This window comes from Ptychodera flava, chromosome 8 (genome assembly GCF_041260155.1).
Source record: "Ptychodera flava strain L36383 chromosome 8, AS_Pfla_20210202, whole genome shotgun sequence".
NCBI lineage: Eukaryota > Metazoa > Hemichordata > Enteropneusta > Ptychoderidae > Ptychodera > Ptychodera flava.
The window spans coordinates 22694451-22713768 of NC_091935.1; the positions used below are offsets into that span (position 1 = coordinate 22694451).

At 36.3% G+C, this 19318-nt stretch overlaps 1 protein-coding gene across 1 annotated transcript; it reads right to left on the bottom strand.

Annotated features, from left to right (window-relative positions):
• Positions 1-762: 762 nt before the first annotated feature.
• On the bottom strand, positions 763-15156 carry LOC139138799 (15-hydroxyprostaglandin dehydrogenase [NAD(+)]-like). Its single transcript, XM_070707335.1, has 7 exons — positions 15029-15156; positions 12038-12164; positions 11721-11827; positions 8217-8313; positions 7917-7993; positions 4826-4965; positions 763-2571 (listed from the first exon to the last, which is right to left on the bottom strand). Exons 1-7 carry the CDS (start codon positions 15140-15142, stop codon positions 2424-2426), a joined length of 810 nt encoding a protein of 269 aa, XP_070563436.1. The 5' UTR covers positions 15143-15156; the 3' UTR covers positions 763-2423.
• Between the last annotated feature and the right edge of the window lie 4162 nt (positions 15157-19318).

Below are 19318 nucleotides of genomic sequence, written 5' to 3' on the forward strand. Positions count from 1 at the left end.
GATATAGAACTACATGTGTGTGCATGACCCCATTATTCACTGGATTTTAAAATATTCCCAATAGGCCTGTGTAGTAAGAGAACTGGAAATACCTATACATGAGCTCATTGCACTCATAGCAAATCCAGTTTAACAAAATGTACTATGTGTTCCAGTAGACAATGAGAAGTTTTGATCATGTCGCCTTGTTTTTTGGGAAAGGTTGCCTATTCAAGCAATAATTTAAGCAAACAATTCAAGTACGGTCATAGATTTAATGCTATAGTGTGAAATTATGGTGTTTTAACATTGACAGTACTTTGTAAATTTGCAGAGGGGAAATTTTTGGTGCCTTGTTTCTTTGCATTTTGAACACAGAAAGCAGCCTAGATAATAGGGGATAGACTGATCCTGATTTGACACAGAAGTGGCAAACACTATAATCTCAATCAAGTCTTCATATTCTGAAATGATATTGGGTAGGGTATATTGCTTTTTAGTACATAATGCTGCATCAAGATTCTCAGAAAAGGGATTTCACCATATTTAATCAAGTTCAATATGTGAATATATGATCAACATGGCAAATTAAAGAATTTTCAATTTTACTTGGTTTTTCAGATTGGATATTGTCTTTGGAATCGATGTGGCATATTTTTTTAAAGTTTGTGTCGTGAAATTATGATATAAGATGCATGTATTGACCTAAAGATTTTATTTGTCTAGTTTATGCACAGATTATACCAAAAAAGACAATGATTTGTAAGACTTTAAACATTTTTTCAATACTTTTGTTTATTCACTGTATAAATTACCCACATTAAATTTCAACAAATGTCATATATCCTACCATCACAACACATATTAACATTATCCATTCCAAAGATAGTACCCACGTAGTAAAGCCAATACAAACTTGAAAAATGCCACAAGTAGCCATACCAATCAGATGACTGTACCAAATATTTAAGTATACTAAAATCGCTTTTCTGGAATCAAAATTATTGATTATAACACCAAAGCTTGCTCTTACTTTCAAACAATAGTACATGAACCTAAAAAGTGACTGATGTAGGGTGGAGCTTGGCCTTAAACTTTAAAGTGAAGTGGCTTATGCAAGAGAGAGAACGTTTGTTGATCAACAAGAAGTGGAATGAGAAATAATATTTTCAAATAGTTAGGTTGAAGATTGACTACATCAGTCGAACAATGTAAGATATTGTGGTAATATCCAGCAGTGTTTGTGTTAAGGGCGGTAACTAGGTAAATGTTACCGGAGTTCCCTAGTCATTTTACCAAGGGTACCCTTGGAATATCAGTGCAGTCATACTAGCGGACAACAGAAATTTTACCAGGGTTCCCAATGTTCCCCAACCTTAGCAAAAACACTGCCCAGTGTTTATTAACAAAACACACTACATGTATAATGTGCAGCCAGAATGCCACGAGTCACTCCCTTTAATATGGTGGGTTAGCTGAGGAACAATAGTGGATTAGCTATGAACTTAATGGCGATAATAATAGCGACAAGAGAGACAATCCTGTTTAAGATAATGGTGGGGAAGAGATACACAGAGAGTTGGGAATGAGCATTCGATAGAAAGTAAGAGGCAGTTTGCGAGTGATGTCATGTGAGCATATTATCTTTACAAACAATTTGTTTTCCACTTTTAGTGCACTAACAACATGCCCAAAAATTTGTGATCTTCTCCCTCAGAGGAGCTCAAAAAATTGTGACCCTCCCCCAAACAGGTTCAAAAATTTGTGACCCTCCCCAAAATCCCCCTGGCCCTCCCTCTGCTAATTAACGTCTAGTTTCTAAATGAGTAGCAGTCGAGGATGAATTTCATTTTCTCGCTGGGAATGTGTTTCACCATTTTCGTATTTATTTAGCCCAACCTTGGCAAATTTCAAATATTAATGTCGGTGTCAGACGCAGACCAACTAACCAATCTTTGTAAATATGTTTTCAAGGCTATGGAGCTGAGATCGTCACTTATCGCTTCTGAATAGGTGTTGTGTAATCTCCAATTAATTAATGTGCTTTATTTTTTGCATATAGGCTGGAGGCCATGAAAAGCAATAAATCATTATCGTTATCAATGATCAGAGTCTCGGCCATAAACTACCCAGCGGTGACAAGTAATAAGACGTTCCTTTCACAAAGATGTACTCAAAGTTTTTTTGAGATTATGTCTGAGTCTATTCATACTTGATACTGTTATACAAAAATCTTATAAGCATTTAAATTTCGTAAAATTTGTAATTTTTGCCTTAAGGGAGGCTCGGGGTAACGTTGATTGCACTCACTGATTTTAAGTAAAAATTATGTGCAGTTGATTTTATTATTTTACTTGAGACATTGGGAATCGATACATCAAAAACATTGTTACAGAAATTACAATTGACAATAAATATTGCAAGCTGCCTCAATCATGGCTGTATTAAGGAGACAATTTCAGCTTCCTGCCGTAAGGTATGTCTGGCTCTTCTACAACAGTCATCTTACTGTGCTCGGACACCACGCATGCGCAGCCGTTATACCTTGCCTCTTCGATTAGTTTCACGACTACTTCGGCGATGTAGGACGGTCTGAATTAAGGACAGTACAAATCACATATTATGTATTTTACACACTCCAACTTGCTTTATGAAAGTGATTTTAAAGAAAAATGTCAAATAAATAGTTAAAAATAGTGACCCTTCAAAAGCGTTTGCAAGAAAACAAGTGACCCTTCCCAATTTTTGCTGCGCAAAACACAGTGACCCCGGCCTCTGCGTGTCACAGCCATATCAGTAATATCTTAATTGACATACACTTTCACATTTGACCTCTAAACTTTCCGCCAACACTTTAAACCTGTACGAATAATCACTTTTATGCAAGGTTTTTTCATTAATTCAATGAACAAAAATTACATTTCACAGTAAATGATTCTATCAACTTCTTGCAGTAATACAGCTATTCAGAATCAAAAAGGATGATAGCTGTGTTTTTTACCTTCATGTATAGCTTGGCTTGCTATTGTACAGAGAGCACTATTATTGTTTGTCAATAAACTTATTACAGTATATAAGTCACTTTTGAATGACACTGACCTATAAATGAACAGATGTTGCAAGTTTTGTAATCGGAAAATGTTTAATAATTTACCCCTTGACTACCATGAAAAGTGGCTTGATGTTTTTGGGTGAAATTCCAATATCATATTTGTTTTTCACATCTGCACTTTCAAAAACCCTATCCTATTCAAGTATATTTGTATGTATTGTCAAACACTTATGACAGCATAGATTTGGTTGGTTTAGGATCGTAATAAATTGTCTTAGACTTCCATGTATAGTGAAATGTGTCAGCTAAAGTGTCTTTGCCTGAGTTGGTGTGTCCATTTATACAGCATCATGACTATGTCGGATACCGACGCCATAAATACGACAGTAAGATGATACTTTGCATTTCTACCAGTCTGTCTGACATTAGAAAAGATACAAATTATCTCTTGCCCGTGTGTGGCATGGTACAATTCCTTTGTTTCAAACCCACGCCATAAATAAACAAAAATGGAAATCACAGCTCAATAATACGACTGGTTGAAATACAATAAAACATCGCGGCAGTACGCAGAATACCTCCATGAGAAAAATATGCTACAGGGTGAATTTAAAGTGTGTAAAGAAGTTAAACCATGCTGTCGATACTGGTCGAAGGTTAACAAGTGTTATTTAAAAGTAAAAAGTAAAGTGTCTAGATCACAAAATTAGCTCCCTGTGACAGCTAGAATAATAATAATAATAATAATAATAATATTTATTTCTTAAAAAACGCCTTCCATGTAAAAAGACATCTCAAGGCACTGTACAGTACAGTGAGTTGATAAAATGTTGCTACAATCTAACAAAACTCTAAAAATAGCATTAAAAACTTTCTAAAAATAAATGTGTTTTAAGTCCAGACTTAAAAACATTAAAACTTGTCGAACTACGAAGATTTAATGGAAGCCTATTCCACAGCCGTGGTGCACAGATGGCAAAAGCTCTATCACCGTAAAACTTTGTATTACATACTGGTTGATACAAACTGAATGAATCATTCGTGGTTGACCGAAGGGTTCGACCCGGAGCACGGACACTTAAAAGTTCTTTCAAGTATAATGGGGCCGTATCATGCAGAATCTTGTATGTTAAACATAAAAGCTTGTACTCTATGCGCTTGTGAACTGGAAGCCAATGCAGGTAATGCAATACTGGTTGTATATGAATTGATTTCTTAGCTTTTGAAACAAGACGTGCTGCTGAGTTTTGAATAAGTTGTAATTTCTTAATCTGATACTTTGGAAGACCAAAAAGTAGACTATTACAGTAGTCGAGTCTGGACGTAATAAAAGCATGTACCAATTTTTCCGTAGAACTCTGGTCAAGTAGGTTGCGAATCTTACCAATTTTCCATAAGGCGAATGAAGCTGATTTACATAAACTTGCCACATGGGCTGACATAGTTGCAGATGAATCTAATATAACACCAAGATCCCGAACTTCGGTTGATGCATGAATGCTGACTCCCCCTACGTTTACATCACAAGCACGGGGTTGACACTCACCACCAAACTTGGAGGAAAATCATTTCAAGGCATTTCAACAACTGCTGATATTTCTTTTCCCATCGCACAGCTTATCCTTCTTTGTTCAAATACTATGACAGTTTCATGTTCAAAAAGTCCTTTTAATGTTTTCCTTTGAAACAGCCAGGCCAGGGAATACGGACGGTCAAACGTTTATGGTCATAGCTCTGTTGATAAATTGACAATTTCTGCGTTTCTGCGGATAGACAATGACATCAAGAACTCACCGGAGAAAGCTTTTCCCCCTAAGCTTTTCTTCTGTTGTATATTTAGTAGTATGTTTCAAATTTGCGATCATTCCAGTGTCAACCAACTCTGGACATACAGCCGATACCCGTACGCCATTTTCCTCTACATTTGGCTCCTTCTGTAAACCGATGTAAATGTTATAAAAAAATTACAACAAAAAAAATTAGTATTGTTCGGCTTTGTCACCGTTTCCATGCTAACAGCGAACCGAAAATAACATTTTCCCTCCGTCGCAAACATCTATGCAATATTTATCGCAGATCATCGAATTCGTTCCAGGTTTAAAGAAGATTGAGATAGTTAAGTATACTCTAAGACTTGAACATCTGCCATTAAACACAACTCTGCTATTCATGTCATAGAACATTTCATGCAACGTTTACATGGTTAGCTGTATAGAGCTACAGAACAAACGTGTTTGAGAAGCCGTGACTCTAAAATAGATGCAACACTTGCCAAATTTTTTGAGTGGCTGATATGCTGACTCAATTTAAATTTCGCTTACAAGTGTAATCTAGAAGTTGACAAACGTAAACTCGAAATCTTGAGTTTCGTATCACCCAAATGAGAGTCTTCAGAACAACGGAAAAATCAATTAGTTTCTTCCAAGTCATTAAGGTAGATTGTGCTCCAGGGATTGGTATATTCTCAAATTTTTAAAATACTTTTCTGACCTAACGTTTGTTTAAACTCATTTTAAAGATCCTGGAGTGAACAGAATTCCCATAGTCTTATCTTCGTGAAAATCGGACATTCTATTTTTCCCATATCATTTACAAAGTAAATGCGGCCATTTTGGATTTCAAACATGGGTACCCTGATTTTAAGGGGCCCTGTAACCTCCATAAATGTAATAATCTCCATAAATGTAACATCAACCATAATTGTAATAAAATGCACCCATAAATGTAATATCACCCATAAATGTAACAAAAATGACATTAAACTGGTCCAATAATTATTTTCATTCAAGGTAATACATTACCAGGTCCATGGGACATTTGAGATTTACAAATTTAAGTAGGACCATCCTGAACCACTGATAGTTAGTGGTGGTACCAGGTGTCCGGAATGGGTAAGCGTACCCTGCTAGCATGCTACACCCGTCAGGATTGGTCCCAAAATTGTCTAATATTGTATGAAGTGATACAGTATATGAATCACTGTTATAAGTCAAAGCCGGGAATGCTGTCGGTAATCATTTGAGTGACCGAGGTGTCATATTTGGCCACAATGTCATAATATCGACCGTAGAACTTTTTGAAAGTCTTCACGAGTCTTTTGGATGTATATCCATGTCTCACTAGTTTTGATACCAATAAGCTGTCTCATTTGAAAATCAGCGTAGGAATCACAAGCTCTACAATATCTGAGAAGCTTAGACACATACACATCATAAGCAGGTGCAGATTGACTATTACTTGATAAGTGGGGACAATTTATGATTTCAAAATCAAAATCATCCCTTTTGTCATACAGCTTGTTGTGTAGCCCATTAGTACCCACTTGCAGGAACAGATCAAGATATGAAGCTGATTTCTTACTCCCCGTTGTTTCTTTGATTTCCAACTCATCAGGGTATATATGATGTAAGTAATTTGATATGTCTGGATTGTTTAGACTAATCAGGTCATCAATATATCTGTGCGTGTTGTTAAAAACGCCTTGCAAGTGTTTTAGTTCCTGCTTTGTAGAGAGATTGTAGGAACTCTGCTTCATATGAATAGAGAAATAAGTCAGCAAGAAGTGGTGCACAATTTGTACCCATTGGTATGCCGATAGATTGTTGAAAGGTCATACCACCAAACTTAACAAATATGTTGTCGATTAAGAAATTAAGCACGTTAATAATTTCTTCATCTGTGTATTTGTGCTGGGCATCCATGTTGTTACTAAAATAACCTGACCCATGTTTGATGATAATGTATGGTACCTTCTACTGCCATTTTTATGCAGGAAAGCTTGTTTAACAGAGATGACAGCCTTGTTTTAAGTTTATATTGAGGAATTGTGGTGTATAGTGTGGAAAGGTCAAATGTTCGGATTGACCTGTACTTGTTTTCTTGACTTTTAAATCAAGCAACAATTCCTTGGAATTTTTTAATATCCACATTTGATTCAACCCACTCGTTTCATACACTTATGTCACAATATCGAAAAAGACCATTTTTGATGGTTGTTAAAATTATAGTCAATAATTGTGACAGATGTTTAGTAGTGCATTTGCTTGATCCTGCAATAAACCGATGTTTGTAAGGGTTCTTGTGCAGTTTAGGTATCCAATACAACATAGGCAGTGTTTTGTCCTTCTCTTTCAAAGGAATGCCAAATTCACTGAGCATAGATGAATGGTTTGAAATATATCTTCATCAGAGAGGGAGGAAAGAGTATATGTTGTATTACTCTTATCTGAATGAAGATTTAATTCATCTATTATACACTGGATTATAATAATTCCTACAGACAAAGATAATGTTGTTTGAAGCTTTGTCTGCAGGAACTACAACATATTCGTTGTGTAAAGCATCAAGGCATGCTTTGACAGATGGGTCATCTAATACTGGCCAACGAAGGCTAATCAAACACACTTTCATCAACAACCATTTTTGAGAGATTTCGAGTTTTGAAGCAAACTGTTATTCCGAGATATGCTTTCAAAGCAAAACAGCAAACCTACACCACACTAACACGATCCTCTCACGGCCAAAAACAAGCTTGATGCCTTCTGGTCACGGTTCTATGAAAGCCCATAAGGGACATGTTTGAAGGCAAAAATCTCGTGAGCACAAGATAATTTTTTTATTTTTTGCTTTCAAACATGTCCCTTGCGGGCTTTCGTCACGGTTCTTTTACTCGCAATATACGTTTACTTATGGACCCCTATGCTTTCTGCATCGTCTGCTTTCACATGAAAACGTTATCTAATGTATTTCACCTATTGTCTTTTTCAAGTAATTATGAACGGAAGGAGATCTCGTGATCATGGGGAATAGGAGGAAATATAAACAAATTAAAAATAACATACAAGAATGTGGAAACGCGATATAAAGACATTAAAAAGTTACACACTGCAACAGCCCTTGTGAATCCAACAACTCCATATTTTGAAGCAGAGTAGACGGGAACGTTTTTATGGGCAGTAATACCTGAAAAGAGCAAAACAGGTCAAAAATGTAATTTCTTATGTGACATGGTTAAAAAAAGAGATAAATTGTCGATGAATTATAACAAACGAGATTTAACGCTTTACTTCTACTCATCATCTCCTCGGTTATAACATTCCAGACAATATCACTTTAATATAAACGATTTATAACTATGGTGTACATTTTAATACATACATGATGGTTTGGTATTAAATATTCTTACCGGAAACAGATCCTGTATTTATGACGACACCACCATTTCCACCATTTTGTGTTCCCATGAATTCCACTGCCAGGTAGGTTCCAATGATCACTGGGATCTGAAAGGTAAATTTTATGTGTTTGTAGCTTTTCTAATATTTGTAATTAAAATATCTTTCCCACATGTTAAATGAAATTAAACTCCAGAAGATCACATGATTAAACAGTTGAGAGACAATGGCTGAATATTTCAAGTTTTAACATTTTGATATCATTGGATCAATATAAAGTTTCGGTGAGTATGTTTAGATACGGAGCATTAGCCTTGTAAAACAATGCAACGTCGTTATTCACAGAAAAATTCTTGTCCTGAGTTTTTGTTCACGTGCTTACACACGTGAGCATATGTCGCAGCGATGTCTGTCTGTCTGTCTGTCTGTGTGTCTGTCCGTCTGTGTGTCTGTCTGTCTGTTGGTCCGATATCTCAAAAATGGCTTATCAGATCAGAATCAAATCTGGTACATATATCCAGTTAGCAAATGGCAAGAACTGATTAGTTTTTGGTGGGTGTGGCTTGCATACTTTTTTCTCATTTGCATAATTAAGGATTTTAGAAAAAAAACGGATATACATTAAAACGATTACACACAATTTTGATGAGATTTGCTACAAATGTTGATCACACCAAGATATATCAGCAGTGGAAACCATAAAGGGGTGACATGAAAGGTAAATGCTAATTTGCATATTTAATGAACTTTCCTAACTAGGGATATATGTCTGATTTGACTCGATCAAAATTAACCAAACTTGGTATGTATATTAAAGATACTATGATTTAACATTATTGAAAGTCATTAAGCGTTTTAACTTCAGCCAATACCTAATTTGCATATTTCATGAACTTTGTTAATTAGGGATATATCTTTGAAATGACTGGACCAAAGTTGATGAAACTTGCTACATGTATTGAAGCCACTATGATACAACATTTTTTAAAGTCATTAAGCATTTTTACTTCAGCCAATTCCGAATTTGCATATTTAATGAACTTTCCCAATTAGGGATATATATCTGAATTAACTTGATTGTAGTTGTTGAAACTTGCTATATACATCAAAGATACTGTGATATAACATTACTAAAAGTCAAAGACACTTTTACTTCAGCCAAAACCTAATTTGAATATTAAATGAATTTTCATAATTAGGGATATTTATCTGAATTTACTTGATCAAAATTGATGAAACTTGCTATGTACACTAAGACACTATAATACAATATACTGAAAGTTATTAAGCATTTTCTCTTCAGCCAATTCCTAATTTGCATATTTAATGAGCTTTCCTTATTAGAGATATACAGTATATCTGAATTGACTTGACCAAAGTTGACAAAATTTGCTACACATATTGCAGATACCATGATACAACATTATTGATAATGATTTAGCATTTTTACTTTAGCCAATTCCTAATTTACATATTTAATGAACTTTGCTTATTAGGAATATATGCCGGGATTTACTTGATCAAAGTTGGCAAAACATGCTGTGTACATTGATGATTATACAGGCACTAGGTTAAAACAATATCGAAAGTCATTTCACATTTTCATGTCAGCTAATTTATAATTTGCATATCTAATGAGCTTTCACAGCTCGGCATATATGGCTTGAAGGACTTGGCCAACGGTAATTATAGTTGCTATATAAAGTGGTAATACAATAAGAGCAGTCAAATAACTTTAATATTTTTATTTCAGCTAATTACATATTTGTATACTTCATGACCTTTTAGAATTAATCGGCGTTGATTATTGTTCATTATGTTGATCATAATAATTTCAATGAAGTTGCAAACATGTGGCAAAGATTCAAATTTACACATAACATCAATATATAATGAAACACGTGAGCATTTTCAGTTCATATGTGGTAATGCTATTGACAGCAATAAGATGGGACATTGCATTCGTATCGGTAATATTAATAAGGTATATGGAAAGACATGTTCAGCTTGCAAGCACACACAATGTGAATGTAATATTCAATCTTATCAACACTGGTCAGTTATGTGGGTTGACTTGTTAATATATATTTTATGATCCGTTTCAACATCCTTATGCAGCCTTGCATTTCTGTTGCTATGATTTAACCTGAGTGGACAGTCCTGCTGGTGGATATTTACTTGTCCCCGAGTCTGTCTGATAGCTCAGTAAAAAGCCTCGTGCTTTTGCGATTACTATCTGTGTGTGTACTGTGTCTGTGTGTCGTCTGCTCCACGCACACCGTGTTGCTCGGTCGCGCACAGAATTGCAACATCTAAGTCGGTTACTGTGACCAACTCTTTTGGGTTGGAAGCAGTGGCCGACTGGTTTTGTGTGAGGCCTAGCAGCTAGGCGATGTTGCCGTGAGTGTGTGGGGGTTCGAATCCCGTTTGGGTTATAGGAAAATTTATATTTCTTTAACCTGAGTGGACAGTCCTGCTGGTGGATATTTACTTGTCCCCGAGTCTGTCTGATAGCTCAGTAAAAAGCTTCGTGCTTTTCCGATTACTATCTGTGTGTGTACTGTGTCTGTGTGTCGTCTGCTCCACGCACACCGTGTTGCTCGGTCGCGCACAGAATTGCAACATCTAAGTCGGTTACTGTGACCAACTCTTTTGGGTTGGAAGCAGTGGCCGACTGGTTTTGTGTGAGGCCTAGCAGCTAGGCGATGTTTCGTGAGTGTGTGGGGGTTCGAATCCCGTTTGGGTTATAGGAACATTTATATTTCTTTAACCTGAGTGGACAGTATTGCTGGTGGATATTTACTTGTCCCCGAGTCTGTCTGATAGCTCAGTAAAAAAAAGCTTCGTGCTTTTCCGATTACTATATGTGTGTGTACTGTGTCTGTGTGTGTACTGTGTCTGTGTGTCGTCTGCTCCACGCACACCGTGTTGCTCGGTCGCGCACAGAATTGCAACATCTAAGTCGGTTACTGTGACCAACTCTTTTGGGTTGGAAGCAGTGGCCGACTGGTTTTGTGTGAGGCCTAGCATCTAGGCGATGTTGCCGTGAGTGTGTGGGGGTTCGAATCCCGTTTGGGTTATAGGAAAATTTATATATGATCACCCCCTTCAATAAATCTGCAACGTTTTTGTTTTCTATACAATCCTAATATCCTCTCCTAAAACTTCTTTAACTATATCATTCGGTTAAAATATTCTCTAAAAACGCCCTCTTTAGGGATGTGTTCCTCAGTTCATTACAGATTGAAGAGTTTTGTCTGTCTTATCACTATTGTAGATTATTGGTTAACATTTTAAAATGGCATTCTAACTTAAAGATTACAAATTAAGGAATTTTATAGTAAATTGTGTGGGGTTCCACCATAACGTCAGAACAGTAAAGAAAACCAACAAGATATGGAGAGAGAACGACAATTTTTGTGGTTGACTGTAGTGTTGCCAATAATTGGTACTCAAGCCATGGGGCCTTACGTTCAAACAAATCAGGGGTGGGGTTTGGGGTGGCAAATATTTACCAGGTTGGTAGCAATCGTCTTGACTGGGTCGTATTCATTGCAGATACCTGCATTGTTGCATACAATATCGAGTCTTCCAAATTTCTTATTTATATCCTCGAAGGCAGCTGAAGGGGGTAAAAGAGACACAATTTTCATTCCAACATTTACTTTAAAAATCAAAATGATTAGTATTATGTTTCAATGTTGGCATTGTTGTAAGGAAAAAATAAATATTTAAATCAAGAAAAATCTAATATAATACTGAAGCTATTTGAAAACTATATGTAACTTCAAACTAAAGAAGAGAGTAATTCAACTGATATCTTCAAACTCACATTTTAGTTGTTCGTTACTTGTGACGTCACACTTCACAAAAACGATCCTGTCATCCCCAAAAGTCTTCTGAAGCGAGGCTGTGACCTCTTGTCCGTTGATCGGATCGATGTCCACGATGCCAACTCCCTAGAGAGAGACAAATATGTCCATAAGTGGTAGCTCGCACCTTGAAATTGAAAGACTTAAACTTTTGCTGAAACTTTCCTAAAATAAACTTTTAACCATTCTCTTTCAAAATCAAAACTCAAGGGTCACATATCACCTAATATTTAACTATGTTTGGAATTCAGAATGACAGCCATGTTATTAGCAGTCGCCGTATCGTTATTACTTCCTTACTATATACATAAGGAACATTAGCTGTACTGGGCTATGGTGACGGTTAGTGTACTGCTACATTATGTGAAGACAACATTTTCTCACTAAAATGCAAATGTTGACTGTACGTAGTGTCAGTCATACCGTTTGACAAATTGTCATTGGTTTCAATCTGTGTGCACTGTAAGAGTTTGCCTAAGTTCTGGAAAGGTAGTCTGAGTACTAGGCTTGTTGTAACGGTATGACGTCATTTCGATTGTTTGTTATCAATTCAAATTCAAATATAAAATATGATGTAAAGGTAGTATCATTTCTCTAACCAACAAGATATAGAGAAAATACTTTCTTGTACTTCTTGCTGCAGCTGTACATGTAAATGTTGTTACTTCAATTGTTAAGACATCGAGATGTTTGAAGAATGGCGCAGGGAGTACGACGTGTATATACTTGAAGTGTCAGGATAGTGTACAGCATTTTGATTCGCGAAAGGGGCGCGTGCCCGATGTAAATCGAACATTTTTACTTTAATCCCCTGATCAACGGATGTACATGTATATTTCTAGGTAGTGCCTCTTGTATTCGCTGTTCCATCCACTCCAAATCACACTATATCAAATGAAGTTTTCTATTTAGATACTTTGAAATATAGACCAAAGCTAAGTCTCTCTCTCTTTCTCTCTATCTCTCCCTCCCTCCCTCCCTCCCTGCCCTCTCTCTCTCTCTCTCTTATTGACGAAACGCCAAACTGTATGCTCGTTCGCCTATATAAGTACTCCCTTGTTTGCTTAGGTCAACTGTTATAGTTTATCACCGGTGACCCGAGAGCAAATGACCTCTCGAAGCCAGTGATTTAATAATTATTCGCAATCGTCTGGTCTTTTACAGTGTCAGTATTGTCTCTGCAGTGGATGGATACATCAAAACATTACCGAGAAGATATCCCGAAGTTCATACCTCCTTCGTATGATTAACAAGTCATCGTTGATGACACAGTCCCCACTTGTTAATGGGTACTTTGATTACAGGTCCTCAGAAAGGATAGAGTCCTCTTCATTAGGTCTGTGATAAAAATACTTTTGAATAAATTCGCTTGATACATGTATGAGCTGTAGTTCAGGACATGAAAAAATCGTAATAAAATGGCCGCATGGCGGCCTTATTGGATTGTATCACAGAACAAATCTATGGGCATATGTATGACAGACATCCAGCTCTATGGGTTTGCTCAAAATTAGATATACGCATAATTAATGAGGGAAAGTATGAAGCATGATAAGGTCTCCCATCATACCATATTATTATATGAAGGGTGTACCACTTGTGGTTACTGAGTTATGGACAAATATGTATATTTGAGGTCAAAGGTCATTGAGGTCATGTGACATTTTGTCAAAATAATTGTATTGCTAGGTTATCCCTATATACCAAAAATCAGACCTCTAGCTCTATTGGCTCGCTCAAAATTAGATATGCGCATAATTGATGAGGTACAGTATGTGGCGTCATAAGCTGTCCCATCATACCATACATGAAGGATGTAGCACATGTGTTTACTGAGTTATGGACAAATATGTATATTTGAGGTCAAAGGTCACCGAGGTCATGTGACATTTTGTCAAAATAATTGTAGTGCTAAGTTATCCCTATATACCAAAAATCAGACCTCTAGCTCTATTGGCTCGCTCAAAATTAGATATGCACATAATTAATGAGGTACAATATGTGGCGTCATAAGCTGTGCGATCATACCATACATGAAGGGTGTAGCACTTGTGGTTACTGAGTTATGGACAAATATGTATATTTGAGATCAAAGGTCATCAAGGTCACGTGACATTTTGTCAAAATATCCGAGATATCTGCATGAACGGATGGACTCACGGATGGACGAACAGACGGACATGACCCAATCTATAAGCTCACTGGACTTCATCCGTGGGGACTAAAAATTGTTGCACTGCATCCTTTTTGCAATATGAATACGATGAGAAACTAAATTTTTATTTTTCTTGGCCTTATACATGGGAGTCTATGGACTGCCTTATACATGGGAGTCTATGGACTGCCTTATACATGGGAGTCTATGGACTGCCTTATACATGGGAGTCTATGGAGACTGCCTTATACATGGGAGTCTATGGACATGAAAACTAAAAAGTCCTCTAACACAGCCAAATTTGATCGCATTGTGAAACAAATCGACGTGCATCTGTATGGGGTAGGGTACTATCCTTGTGCAAAGTTTGAAAGAAATTGACCTGGGCATCTCTGAGATATCTGCGTGAACGGACGGACGGACGGACGCACGCACAGACGGACGCACGCACGGACATGACCAAACCTATAAGTCCCCCCGGACGGTGTCCGTCGGGACTAACAAAAACGACTGACAGAAAATGACAGACATGCTTGGACAGACAGATAGATATGAGATGCTGACAGCGTTTTGATCCTGTGCAAAAATAAACTGTAAGTTTGAACCCAGACCGTCTTTGGCTTCACTTGCCAGTAATTGACTTCTTTAATCACGCTTTTAATTCGTTCAGGAGCCAGCCCAACTGAAAAGGTCATGGAGTAAGCAGACCTCACATGACACTGCAATTAAATTGCAAAGACTAAATTTTGAACTTTGATTGAGCAGTGCGACCTCTATTCATCAAATAAATACTCACCTTGGCTTCCTTGCATAGCATTATTTCTACAATAGCTTTACCAATACCATTGGCACCACCAGTGACCAGTGCTACTTTTCCAGATATGTCTACGTTGTCCGCGTTCACCGCCATCTTGCACGATTGTGACCTATATTCAACTCTCGGTCGAAGTAAGGGATATTTCATTTATTATAAGGGGTTGGGCAGCTCAAGTAGGACTCGGCTCAGAACCCTATTTTCTCTCATTTCACTGTGCCTGAAGGTATAGGTGCTTTAAAGAAGTGCTATATGATAGTGGTGAATGAAAAGTGACCCATGCGGGACTCGAACCCACACCCCCCGTAGACATTACGGATGCTCTACAAACTGAGCTAATGGATCAGTCGGTCCAATGTGGGCGGTCCTGACTCTTAGATGGGGCTTTTCATTCTGTTGTGCGTGAATGGTGAGTAAACGGCTAAACTCATCACCTAACCTTTCAACCTAAGGAACCCGCGGGATTCTACAGGGCCTCGCACACAAGTCACCAACTTAGGAATCAGTTATTGGTAATGAGGATCAATCTTATGAATGATGCAAAGCCAGAGAAGGGTAAATTTGAAATGACTCACCATACTAATTTTCTATATGAAATACAGTGGTGAATGAAAAGTGACCCATGCAGGAATCGAACCCTTGTAAAATCAATTCTCCAGCAACCCATATATATATATATATATATATATATATATATATATATATATATATATATATATATATATATATATATATATATATATATATATATATATATATATATATATATATATATATATATACTCCAGTCTAGTCTCCTGATGAGTGAGTCTCGCCACTCACGAAACAACGTTGTAGAGATGAAATTGTAAAATCAATTCTCAAGCAACCCATACATATCTCGCTCTACTTTTGTATTGAGCACTTTGTATCGGACAAGTCGAACTGCATGCTTCGTTTGTATATATATATATATATATATATATATATATATATATATATATATATATATATATATATAATATATATATGACATATATATATATATATATATACATATATATATATATATATAATATAATATAATATAATATAATATAATATAATATTACAGAGTTTGCATTTAATACAATAAACAATGTTGTCCACTTCTATAACGTTCAAACCTATAGACTCAAAAAGTCAAACAGGTCACATTTTACACTGGGCACCCTAGCAGCAATGGGTCTTTTTACAATTGACGTCATTGTTCTCATTATTATGCAATATCAAATATTTTTCCGCATTTTAGGATAATGCTTTTGAAAATTACGCTTTCGAGAATGACGAAAATACAACCTAGTAGGCGACTGCTTGTGTATCAATCAATACTGAAAGACATACTCGCAACTCAGAGTACAAGCTGCAACCAGATGTGAACTGAATGTGCTCATTTGTTTGACAACAGGTTCATTAATAGTAGTACGCTTCACAGAACAATCAGATATCTATTATACCACTATATGTAGCAGGTATCATCAACTTTAGCCACAGTACTCACAGTACACTAAAAGTTAAATCACTGATTACATAACTTTATTTAATATGCAAATGAGCTGTTATAATCAACTTATATGACTAATTACAAAACTAAAGTAAAATATACAAATGACCTATTTATTAACTTGACACTGCCCAACACTTCTCAGTACGATAAGATATATGTAAAATCAATATTTGTTGCAGGTATCATGAAATTTGGTGAAGGAACTTCAGAGTTATGTCACTAATTACAAAAGTTCATTAATATGCAAATGAGCAGATAATTGACATGAAACTCACAGCATCATAATAATGTTCTGAGATTGTCACCTGTGTAAAGTTTCATGAAATTTTGTGCAGTATTTCTGATATATGTTGACACTGTCATTACTGTTTTCATAGGGAGACATGCGCGGCCGTTCGTTCATTTGTTGATTTATTGTTCCTGTCTTAATCCAGCCATTATTAATTCTTTTTTTCTCTTTTCTCTTGAGACACATAATTCAGGCCCTGACGGTATGTGTGGAAGTAATTTTTTGTGGGAAATGACCTCGCTGCTTACATTGGCGAAGTTTCTTTCCAAGGAGTAATTATCATCGATTCGATCACGAACTTTGATTGCGCAGAAAATTCACATGTAATTTTCCTTCAATTCAGGTAAAAAAATTAAACAAATACAGCGTATTAGATATTTGGATGATGTCATAAATTCATTTAACCCCATCTGTCTTTGTTATATTATGCCGGCCTATCTGTTCCTAGTGCTGGTCTGGTGCAGTTTATGCTGAACTTCAATGAGCAACCATGCTGAATATTACACCTAATTATTTCTCCTGATTAAACTTTATGTCACTCATTTTCACACATTTTTATGAGATGTATATATAATCTTCATGAAGCTTCATTCACAATCTCTGCTTATATTACTCTGTATCACAAACATGCGCTGAATTCCTGAAATACAAGCGTCAGAAATGATATTCATTGGTTACAGAAACACACAGGTCAAAAGTTGTCACTAAAAGAATTGAACTGTTTTTATAATATTAGAATAAAAATTTCTCTTTCATTGTAACCCTTTCCGTCCGGACAATTTGGCCTTTTAATAAGCAACTGCAAGATTAGAACTCTGTGGCCAATTTCTTGTTCTGCCTGTAGAGGTGTACACAGCTTTAGTGAATGGGAAGACGTGTCAGATAAGATAAAAAAGCTGAAACTCATAATATTGCAGGTATGCTGAGTGATTTATTTTCTTTCCTATGACACATCGATGCGACAGGAAGACAATGTGGTCTTATGGCCGGTTTAATCACGCAACTTAATGTTATCGATATCTTCACCTCTCCAATCATCATCATCATCATCATCATCATCATCATTGTCATCATCATCATTGTCATAGTCATTATCATCATCATCATCATCATCGTCGTAGTCGTCGTCGTCACCATCATCATCATCATCATCATCATTATCATCATCGTCGCCGTCGTCGTCTCGTCGCCGTCGTCATCACCATCAAAAAACAACACAAAATGATAACATGTGATTCATATAGCGTTTTATTAACAAACCTGAAAATATCGGAAAATAGCCTCATCATTATCGTATTCTGTGTCGTCGTCGTCATGGTCATTATAAGATTATCTTTCCCTTCTCTTTCTTCTTCTTATCCCCCTCTCTTTGTCATCATCACTATTATCATTATCGTCACCTCTTACACCTCTAAAGGCAAGAACTACATCACAAAAGCTCTACTTCCTAATACAATCACATCACAGACCATCACAGTGGGTAACTTTCTAGTTTTAACAGCACGAAAACGATTTCCCTTTAGCCGAAAACCTGAAATTTCATGAATTTTCATTTTAAAAAAGTAAAAATATCAGTTAAATTAAGAAGATGTTCAGATTTGGAGAAGTAATTTTGCTTTAGTTGCCTTTGCATATTCCATTGCTGATATTTATGAGGAAAACATTAATTTTAAAGCATTTGGCAAGAAATCTCATACTTTCAAGTATGGTGAAAAAAATCAACACTGATCAATGGTGTAAACATTTTTACAAATTACAAATGTAAAACTGATCACAAATTTGTTTAAAATTAAAATTCAAAAATTTCAAAGAAATGTTGATATCTGTACTCAATCACAGAAAAGTCACAACGAAAAAATCACAATGTGACATTTATGGTTTTTAAACCAATATTTTTGTGTGTTATCTTACACTTAATGGGTTTTGTACTGGAAAGCCTATAATTGTTGCATAAAAAGCATCGATGGCAATTATGAAATAGATTTACAGGAATTTCCACTAAAACACATGGGACTTGTTTCGTTTATGTGGTCATTCAAAGTTAGTTCTCATACAAATCAAGAAATTTCTTGCAACAGACACAACCAACCATGCAAGAAATTTCTTACAAGGGACACACCCATCCATGCAAGAATTTCTTGCAATTTTACACACCCATCCATGCAAGAAATTTCTTGCAACGGACATGGCTCACAGTTGCAGGAAATCTCTTGCAAGGGTGGGTGTGGCCCTTGCAAGAAATTTCTTGCAAGGGACCTTGCAAGAAATTTCTTGCAAGGGACCCACCCACCCTTGCAAGAAATTTCCTGCAACTGACAAGTTGACACCGGTAAGAACCCAACAGATATTTCACAAAGAATGAACTTGTGGCAATGAAATAATGACTGTAATTTGACTTGAAAAATAACGAAATGGCTTTTGCTTGCATATTTGCACATATTTCCATGGAAAATCATAT

What these genes read in the sequence shown, in the direction of transcription:
- LOC139138799 (XM_070707335.1), bottom strand. Translation starts at nt 15,142, where the DNA reads ATGGCGGTGAACGCGGACAACGTAGACATATCTGGAAAAGTAGCACTG. An exon ending in AAGTAACGAACAACTAAAAT is followed by an intron (nt 11,828 to 12,037) that starts GTGAGTTTGAAG and finishes TACCCCCTTCAG; the next exon opens with CTGCCTTCGAGGATATAAAT. An exon ending in GATTCACAAGGGCTGTTGCA is followed by an intron (nt 4,966 to 7,916) that starts GTGTGTAACTTT and finishes ATCGGTTTACAG; the next exon opens with AAGGAGCCAAATGTAGAGGA.